Source organism: Penaeus chinensis, chromosome 11 (genome assembly GCF_019202785.1).
Source record: "Penaeus chinensis breed Huanghai No. 1 chromosome 11, ASM1920278v2, whole genome shotgun sequence".
NCBI lineage: Eukaryota > Metazoa > Arthropoda > Malacostraca > Decapoda > Penaeidae > Penaeus > Penaeus chinensis.
In genome coordinates this window covers 14,125,586-14,136,267 of record NC_061829.1, presented here as the reverse complement: position 1 = coordinate 14,136,267, position 10,682 = coordinate 14,125,586, and the positions used below count along the sequence as shown (strand labels likewise).

General features: G+C 43.9%; 1 protein-coding gene across 1 annotated transcript in view; it reads right to left on the bottom strand.

Annotated features, from left to right (window-relative positions):
* Positions 1-1,593: 1,593 nt before the first annotated feature.
* The window catches only part of LOC125030412 (mucin-2-like), a 29,175-nt gene continuing 20,086 nt past the window's right edge, over positions 1,594-10,682 (bottom strand). Inside the window, exons 3-5 of the mRNA XM_047620448.1 lie at positions 9,140-9,338; positions 4,510-5,859; positions 1,594-1,628 (exon numbers count right to left, since the gene is read on the bottom strand). Of these exons, the coding sequence (XP_047476404.1) occupies positions 1,594-1,628; positions 4,510-5,859; positions 9,140-9,338 (1,584 nt within the window). The remainder of the gene's footprint in view (positions 1,629-4,509; positions 5,860-9,139; positions 9,339-10,682) is intronic.

The window sequence follows — 10,682 nt, the reverse complement described above, 5'->3', positions numbered from 1 at the left end:
TTACCTCCAGCCTCGTAATGTACTTGTAGGGAATGTGGGGAACCGTACATTTATTCATGCTAATAATGTGTAAAGATGACAATGGCCAAATATCCTGCATTTTAATATTGATAGACGCTAGATCTGCCTGCTTCTCTGGAGGCTAAGATCTTTTGGCAGCGAACTGAGAATAAGTAAAACGGGTGTCAAATGTGTTGCCAGACTTATCATATGCGATGTCTGTGTTTTGAACAATTGAACTAGCCTTTTTTCTAGATTAGTATTCGAGTTTTCATCGAGAGCGAGAGGAGACTAAATTCGACTTTCTCATAATTACATGCCTCAAAGAAGAACTGACCGCGAGCAGCTCCCAATTACCCTAACTGTGCCACATACTGTATTCTGAATTAAAGGTAAGAAACACGTTCTTTCTGTTTGCTTGTTTCATGTAAAAGCTTTTAACGAGCTTGGGAATTGTCCGAATCCTCTTTCCTTACCTTGTTATATTACTCCCATGAGCAGTGGCAGCAAATTGCTCATAATCATCAGGCCCGCATGACGTATTGGTATCATATCTGGCCCTCGTAGGAAATAAATCTGATACCTCTGGGGCAGTGTGAGTAAAGTGCTATAGGAAAATAAATACGTGAAAGAGACCTCTGAAGACGGAGGCGTAATAGCACAGCTCTTATACGTGGGATTTGAATAAAGGGTTTCCACGCAAGACATCTGGCAAAGCACAGTAGTGGGCAATGACAGTGACAAGGACAAGAACTAATACAAACGGCCACAGATTGTTAATCACTGATGATTAGGCTTCGGTTCGGTGGGTCAGAGTACACAGTCAAACATGAGTGATGTAAAATATAGTTTATTCTTGGCATATTATCCTTACGGGACATGACTCGATGTAAGAATACCAAGCTAACAAGAAAATGTGTTGTGTCAGAGATAGTAGTAGTACAAACGGAGACGCTATAATTACTAAACACGTCACATTGCGCGCTAATTAAGTCGAAAATCAAAGTTATTACTTTCTAAAGAGAGAAGATAACAAACAAACAAATGCTTTTTGGTGAATGATGGTACTGATTTCCTTTGATCAAGTTCGCGCATCTCACTATGACATCTAGCGCAGCAACCACTATACTTATGATAATGAGTGAATTAATTTAACGTACATGCAGCAGGTGATCAACTTCAGGGAGCTGTGTGAGATCGTACTTTTCAGAAAACGCTACAAAGGAAATTAACTCCACATTTGCATCTCGTGAATTGATAATGACTGATTTGGTTTGGTGCCGCGACTGGGAACTTCTGCTTTTCTTGTTTATTGTTCTTCTTATATCCTACAACCATAAGTTATAAGGTTGACTGATTTTCCTGTTGGATGAGGAAGAGGTTGCTGATGCTCAAGTTCCCTATACTCAATATGCGTCGGGTGGCTCATATCTGGCACCTGCTACGAGCCATAGTTGCTACTTATAACAGCGTATATCTGCCTTCAAATGGAGTAAGGTTAGATCGGGTGCGCAAGGGGGAAGTGGATGTTTACATACACAATCTCATTTCCTTTTCCCTCTTAACCAGGGTTTCCACTGCTTGGATAAAATGTCAAGATCTTGAAAATTTAGGCACTAGCTTGAAAGCTGAAAAGAACAAGTGTATAAAATCTTGACATTTTTACATTGTGTCAAAAGAGAAAGAATATATATAAATATATAGATAGAGAGGTAGACAGATAGACAGATAGGGAGAGAGGGTTGTCTATCAACGCTAGTCAGACAAGAACGGGGCGTGGATACTTACCATAATATTGTATAATGTCATCCTTGAATTTTTCTATTCTTTAATATATCACTATTATCATTATTTCTGTTGAGGGGGGGGGGGGGGGGCATATGTGGTGTTATTTTTTTTACGTTAGTTGTTTTCTATGGTAGGTATTGATTTTTTTGGGGGTATGATATATTATACTGTTTTTTTCAAGTACCAAATACACCGTTAAGAAAGCTCTGGTGTTGTCTTCTGTTATATTTCCCCCCCTACATTACGCATGTCATTTGCATGCCCCAAGCCACTAACAAACGGGGAAGGCAAATGGCAGGTAAAATACTAGAGAGAACCCGAAAACACTCATACAATCACATGGGAAAATAGAATAAAAAATATAATTCTTTTTTAAAGTTCTTGGGTGTAATTGACAAAATAATCGCTTTCATTTATTGAATTAGAGAGTATCTGTAATGATTATTGGAATCGTTGAAGGATTTTTACTTCATCTTGAAATATTTCGGAAGCTCATCTTGACTGTTTCTTACGACCGGTGGAAACACTGCTTTTAACCACCTTGTTCGTTCTAAAGTCTTTGTCTATCTTTAACACAGTCTACTAGATTGAGGTAAGGAAGTTTAATATCAGCAGGGAAAATAACAACTCAAGGGCTGTTACTTCCTGAAATGAAGCATCCCGAAACCATAATAACAACCATATTCAACACGACCGATTTCAACACACCGCGAGGGGAAGGGGGGGAGGGGGAGAACTGAAAGAATTGTGTTATTTCCAACATTTCCTCTCCTTCCCCCCCTTCCAGATCTTCTCGCTTCTCAGTGTCGAAACCCCAATTACGACACTGAGAGGGACTGAGAGGAAACTCACGTGCGTTCGAAGCCTCCGAAGAATCGACCTTTGGAACCCCGAACGCCTTCTTGTTTACACTTGAACTCGCGCGGGAGGAGTCAGGATCTTTTAAAGGACTGTTTGTTTTTCTTTTCTTTTTTTTCATTCGTATGAGTTTTTTTTTTCTCTCTCTCTCTCTTGTTGCTAAGGAACGTTCTGGTGGGTGGTAGGTATTTTTTTTCTTTTTTGTTATTCCGATTTTCCCTCTCTCTCTTTCTTTTATTATTCATTTTTTTGTTCGGGCTTGGATACAGCTGTTTCATTTTCCTCTTCTCTCTTCGACAATGAATTTGACGCGTGTGTATGAATGTAAACGTGCGCGCGCGCGCGCACACACACACACATATATAAATATATATAAATATATATATATATATATGTATATATATATATATATATGTGTGTGTGTGTGTGTGTGTGTGTGTGTGTGTGTGTGTGTGTGTGTGTGTGTATGTATACTTTTATATATATATATATATATATATATATATATGTGTGTGTGTGTGTGTGTGTGTGTGTGTGTGTGTGTGTGTGTGTGTGTGTGTATACTTATACATACATACATGTATATATTTATATATATGCATATATATGTGTGTGTTTGTGTGTGTGTGCGCGCGCGCACGTTTACATTCATACACACGCGTCAAATTCATTGTCGAAGAGAGAAGAGGAAAATGAAACAGCTGTATCCAAGCGGATGCACAAGATGGAAAAGGAATATATCTCCCCTAACCCTCATCCCCTCTCCCCCCCTCATCCCCTCTCCCTCCCCCTCCCCCCTGCCCCCTTCCCCTCCTCCTTTCCTTCGAGTTTTGCAAACCAGGAAGAGAATCGAGTTATTTGCTTTCAATCCCTCCCTCTCTACAACACACACACACACACACACACACACACACACACACACACACACACACACACACACACACACACACACACACACACCACACACACACACACACACACACACACACCACACACTTAACGTTGTTGACCCAATGGAGTGTTTGCACGTAAGACTGAAATATGATTGATTAATTAGCGTAAAAAGAGACTTATAGACGCCTTCTCGTCGCGATACCAAGTGTCTGTACGAGTGGGGTGAGGATGGGGGGAGAATGGGGGAGCTGTGTGGGGGTGTGGGGGGAGATAGACGTGGGGAGAAAGGGGGGGATGTGGGGGCGAGTGGGGTGAGGATGGGGGGAGAATGGGAGAGCTGTGTGGGGGTGTGGGGGGAGATAGACGTGGGGAGAAATGGGGGGGATGTGGGGGCGAGAGGGGTGTGGAGAGATGGGGAGAATGGGAGAGCTGTGTGGGGGTGTGGGGGGAGATAGACGTGGGGAGAAAGGGGGGGATGTGGGGGCGAGAGGGGTGTGGAGAGATGGGGAGAATGGGAGAGCTGTGTGGGGGTGTGGGGGTAGGGAAATGTGGGTGAGGGATGTGTGTTGGGGAGGAGTGATGTAGGAAGGGGAGCTGTGTGGGGGTGGGGGTGGGAGAGAGGTGTGGGGAGGAGCGGAGAAATGTGGAGGGAGGAGAGATAGGCGTGGAGAGAGATGGGGTGTAGGGGTGTGGGGGGAGAGAGGTGTGGGGAGAAATGGAAATAGGTGTGTTGAGATGGGGAAATATATGTGCGGGTGTGGGGGGGAATTGGCGTGGGGAAAAGAGGAGAAATGTGGGGGATTAGGTGGGGGGAGAAGTGAAGATATATGGAAGGGGGGGGGGGGGAGGATGCGTGGGGAGAAATGGAGAAACGTGGAGGGTAAAGGGTGGAAAGAAGTGGAGACATGTGGAGGGCAGAGGTGTGGAGGGAACAGATATGTGGAGGGCAGAGGTGTGGAGGGAACAGACATGTGGAGGGCAGTGGTGTGGAGAGAACAGACATGTGGAAGGCAGAGGTGTGGAGGGAACAGACATGTGGAGGGCAGTGGTGTGGAGAGAACAGACATGTGGAAGGCAGAGGTGTGGAGGGAACAGACATGTGGAAGGCAGAGGTGTGGAGGGAACAGACATGTGGAGGGCAGAGGTGTGGAGGGAACAGACATGTGGAGGGCAGAGGTGTGGAGGGAACAGACATGTGGAGGCAGAGGTGTGGAGGGAACAGACATGTGGAAGGCAGAGGTGTGGAGGGAACAGACATGTGGAGGGCAGAGGTGTGGAGGGAACAGACATGTGGAGGGCCAGAGGTGTGGAGGAACAGACTGTGGAGGGCAGAGGTGTGGAAGAGAACAGACATGTGAAGGCAGAGGTGTGGAGGGAACAGACATGTGGAGGGCAGAGGTGTGGAGAGAACAGACATGTGGAAGGCAGAGGTGTGGAGGGAACAGACATGTGGAGGGCAGAGGTGTGGAGAGAACAGACATGTGGAAGGCAGAGGTGTGGAGGGAACAGACATGTGGAGGGCCAGTCGGTGTGGAGGGAACAGACATGTGGAAGGCAGAGGTGTGGAGGGAACAGACATGTGGAGGGCAGAGGTGTGGAGGAAACATACATGTGGAGGGCAGAGGTGTGGAGGGAACAGACATGTGGAGGGCAGAGGTGTGGAGGAAACAGACATGTGAGGGTAGAGGTGTGGAGGGAACAGACATGTGGAGGTAGAGGTGTGGATGGAACAGACATGTGGAGGGCCAGGAGGTGTGGAGGGAGCAAACATGTGGAGGGCAGAGGTGTGGGTGGAAACAACATGTGGAAGGGTAGAGGTGTGGAGGGAACAGACATGTGGAGGGCAGAGGTGTGGAGGGAACAGACATGTGGAGGGCAGAGGTGTGGAGGGAGCAAACATGTGGAGGGCAGAGGTGTGGAGGGAGCAAACATGTGGAGGGCAGAGGTGTGGAGGGAACAGACACGTGGAGGGCAGAGGTGTGGAGAGAACAGACATGTGGAGGGCAGAGGTGTGGAGAAAACAGACATGTGGAAGGCAGAGGTGTGGAGGGAACAGACATGTGGAGGGCAGAGGTGTGGAGAGAACAGACATGTGGAGGGCAGAAGTGTGGAGGGAACAGACATGTGGAGGGCAGAGGTGTGGAGGGAACAGACATGTGGAGGGCAGAGGTGTGGAGGGAACTGACATGTGGAGGGCAGAGGTGTGGAGGAAACAGACATGTGGAGGGTAGAGGTGTGGAGGGAACAGACATGTGGAGGGCAGAGGTGTGGAGGGAGCAGACATGTGGAGGGCAGAGGTGTGGACTGTAGTGGAAAGATCTGGGGGTAGATAAGCGTGGGGAGAAGTGGAGAGAAACGGAGAAATGTGGAGGACAGAGGTGTGGAGAGGCGTTCAAGAGAAGGATTGCCAAGAGGGGGAGGCAGCTAAGTGTCTATGCTGTCCAGCCACTTGAAGATACGGCGGCGGATACATAAATCAATCAAGTGTTGCTTGTACATTGCGAAGAGGTCGTTGGTGCGCAATCGAATCTGTTTATACACTGGGATCTGAATCTCTTTTCCTCCTTATAAATCCCGTATCAGTATCTCCTTAAATGCAATATCTGTCTGTCCCATAATCGCTTAAATACATCAGTACAATTCCTTCTCTTTAACTCTATTGCTGCATAAAATAAAAATCTGTCTAAATTCACGTTAATATTAAAACTCATTCAAACAGTAGTTATAAACACCACAAAATTATTGATTGAACGCTATTCATTGTAACGATTGTTGAAAAGGAATTCATTAAGAATCAATATCTCCAAATACAAGAGATGTATTTCTTCAAATACAAGAGATGTATTTAACAGGTCTCGATTATATTATGAAAGACATCATAGTTACCATAACAATTATCTGTATTTCTGACGATGATATTGATCGAAACCGGTCAAATAGATCTCTTGTATTGTGAAGATATACATTCTCATTTATATCTTCTCAAACAAGAGAGATTAACGAACTAAATAATAAAAGAAGAATAGGATTGCGATAAAATAAATAACGTAACCGTCAAATGACCTCAATAATACAGCTTTTGAGAACAATGAAGCTTACTAGATGTAATTAAATTAATGCCACATTTCTTTTCAATAAAGATTTTATCCTGTCACGTCGCATGTTTTAGTGGCGGAGGTTCATGCAGGTATTATTATTTAGGTTCAGTGATTGTGGAATACGTTTTATGTGCATTTTTTTGTGATTTTTCGTGAATTTTCTTTATATTCGACTGGGATGTTAATGGGGGTGATGATGGTGGTGGTGATGGGGATGGTGGTGGTGGTGGGGGTGGTGGTGATGGGGATGGTGGTGGCGGTGGGGGTGGTGGTGATGGGGATGGTGGTGGCGGTGAGGGTGGGGGTGGTGGTGATGGTGCTGGTGCTGGTGATGGGGATGGTGGTGATGGGGATGGTGGTGGTGATGGTGGTGGTGGGGGTGTTAGTTGTGATGGAGATGGTGGTGATGGTGATAATGATAATAATGGTGAGGATGGTGATGGTGATTGTGATAATGATAGTGGTAAGAATGAAAATAATGATAATGGTAATAATAATAGTAATTATGATGATGATGGTGATGATGATGATAATAATAATACTAACAAAAATATTAACAATAATAAAAGTAACACGAACAACGACGAAGAACTCAAACATTCACACTGCTTCTCCCAACATAAAACAAAAAAAATCCTTGGCCAGCTCTCTCTCTCTCCATTCCGAGGCAATCAGATCCGTTCGTGACTCTACGTTTGAATCCACAACTACAGCTTAGAAAAACGCCGATCATGAAACCGCGGATTCAGTTATGGTACGAGGATCATTTTTTTTTTCTTTTTCTTCTTTTCTTCTCTTTACACCGTGTCAAAAGACTGAATACGTGCTCTGAAAAAATAGTGTTATTAAAACGAAAAGTCAAAAGGACGATTTTTTTTTGCAAGTTTTCGTAGCTGAAAAGTATTTAGAATTTTAAAAGAACGCTATCTTCTGGATTCGTGGATACACAGAGGACTGTTCGTTGTCGCTGTGACGTTGCAGGATATAAATAATCAGCTGCTATTCTTCTTCTTATTTTTTTTTTTTTTTAAAAGGAGGGCGTTGTATTTTTATCAGCTTACGTTTTCTTCTAGAACAGAGGGATTGCTACTTTTTCTCAATGGCTTTCGCGAAGCTGGATTAAAAAAAAAATTAAATTCATAAATAGAATAAGTCAAGTAGCACACACACACACACACACACACACACACACACACACACACACACACACAGAGAGAGAGAGAGAGAGAGAGAGAGAGAGAGAGAGAGAGAGAGAGAGAGAGAGAGAGAGAGAGAGCACTGCTGAGTAAGTCAAGTGTTTCTTTCATCTTTGGGTAAATCATTAATAAACATTATATAGTATGTCAAGAAGGTCGCTAGGTACTACATGTATATTTATAAAAAAACAGCAACCACGAAACAGAAAGGTAAAACATACACACGTATCTAAATCAGAATAGAAACAGTACTAAAAAGGGACAGTATATACAGACACTAAGGCGTTCAGTTTCCACCACCGTACCGCAAGTGGTATCTACAGGCAGTCATGGTGACATAATAGAGTTCTACTTTAATCAAGTGGATCTCGTCCACGACTAACCACAACTTCCTCCTCGAAGTACTTAGGGCACACCACGTAGGAAGGAGGACAGGTTCACTTGGGATTACGGTAAAGTTGTATAAGAACAGGAAGGCATCGTTAATAACATAACATGAACAGGACATGATTACTGCGTTACTCGCGGGTTGCTTTCAAAGAAATCTAGAGCGTGTAAGAGAAAACAAACAAACAAACAAACAAATATACAATCAACTGGGTAAGCCACGTTGGTCTGTAAACTTCTTTCCGTTAAACTTTGAACGTGAAATGAAACGCGAAATGAAGTCAGCCTGTTTTGCGTTGCCCTAGTAGTTTTAAGTTTAGTCCTTTATTTACCACCCTGGATAACTGCACAGACGTGGACAAGCTGTGGTACATTTAATGCATAGTCATAACATTACATAGTGGTATTACATTTGAATTTTAGCCTATGACATTGTTATGAGTACTTTATCAGTTTAAGGAAAGGAACAATTGCACAGTCCTTTATCCACTCATCTGCCACGCCGGCATATAGCTTGGGCATGGAAAAGCATTAATACATTTGATATGCGGTTATGTGATACTACATTCCAAATTTAGGATACAACACAAGTATATCTCTTAAGACATCAGGTGATATGAAGTAGTTACATAGTTATCGGTACCTCATGCTAGCTGGTCTGAAAGGCTGTAACACAGGGCACTCTATGATATAATGTACAAGTGTTCGCTTATATTCTTCATTATACAATTTACACTTAGTTTCTTCGACATTACAAACTGTACTGACCTGCCAGAACAATCTATATCCAAGCCTAATTCTTGCAGTCACAACATCACACTGTCTTGTTCTTGTTTTATATAGTTTCACGTAGTCCAGTTGTATGATAGCCTGATTGCGTAGTCTTAGTTGCATGATAGCCTGTTTGCATAGTCCCACTTGTATGAGTTTGTTTTGTGTAGTCCCAATTGTATAATAGCCTGATTGCGTAGTCCCAGTTGTATGACAGCCTGTTTGCATAGTTCCAATTGTATGAGAGCCTGTTAGTGTAGTCCCAGTTGTATAGTAGTTCAATAGCCTGTTCACATAGTTCCAGTTGTATGATAGCCTGTAAGCGTGGTCCTAATTGTATGATAGCCTGTTTGCATAGTCCTATGTATGATAGCCTGTTCACATAGTCCCAGTTGTATGATAGCCTGTTTGCATAGTTTCAATTGTATGAGAACTTGTGAGCGTAGTCCCAGTTGTATTGTATAACCAACAGTAAGTTAGCCTTTTTCGCGTATTCTCCGAAAAGTAAGTAGTGTGTTATATATAAATAGATAGATAGATAGGCATTCAGACAGATGTATATAGATATGGATATAGATAGGCTGATAAATAGATAATAGATATGAATATGGAGAAAGATTGACAGATAAAGATATAGGTATAGATAGGTAAATAGATAGATAAAGAGGGAGAGGGAATGGGAGGGGGAAAGAGAGAGGGGGAGGGAGGGAGAGGGGGAGGGGGAGGGGGAGGGGGAGGGGGAGGAAGAGGGAGAGGGAGAGGGAGAGGGAGAGGGAGAGGGAGAGGGAGAGGGAGAGAGAGAGAGAGAGAGAGAGAGATAGAGAGAGAGAGAAGAGGGGGGGGGGGTAAGAGAGAGAGAGAGAGAGAGAAAGAGGAAGAGGGACAAGAGAGAGAGAGGGAAGAGAGAGAGAGAGGGAGAGAAGAGAGAGAGAGGAGAGAGAGAGAGAGGAGAGAGAGAGAGAGGGAAGGAGAGAGAGAGAGAGGGAAGGAGAGAGAGAGAGGGAAGGAGAGAGAGAGGGAAGGAGAGAGAGAGGAGAGAGAGAGAGAGAGAGAGAGAGAGAGAGAGAGAGAGAGAGAGAGAGAGAGAGAGAGAGAGAGAGGGAAGGAGAGAGAGAGAGAGAATGAGAGAGAGAGAATGAGAGAGAGAGAGAGAATGAGAGAGAGAGAGAGAATGAGAGAGGGAGAGAGAGAGAGAGAGATAGATAAATAGATAGATAGATAGATAGATAGATAGAGAGAGAGATTGAGATTGAGAGAGAAAGAGAGAGAGAGAGAGAGAGAGAGAGAGAGAGAGAGAGAGGAAGAGAGAGAGAGAGAGAGAGAGAGAGAGAGAGAGAGAGACAGAGAGAGAGAGAGAGAGAGAGAGAGAGAGAGACAGAGAGAGAGAGAGAGAGAGAGAGAGAGAGAGAGAGAGAGAGAGAGAGAGAGAGAGAGAGAGAGAGAGAAAGGCATGTTCAGTTGTAAAATGACAGTGCCAAATGCTAACAGGACACCACCAGAGTTACTCTCAATGTGCCATGAACAACTCCCTGGTCTTCAAATCTGTCGCACCAGAACAAAAAAATCCCTTCAGAACCTAAACACAAAGAAAGCGCCAGGTTCAGATGATATTAGCCCATAAATTCTCTGCAGGTGTGCAGCTGAGTTATCCCAGCCTTTACCATCTACCTTCCAGTCGTGTATTGAAGAA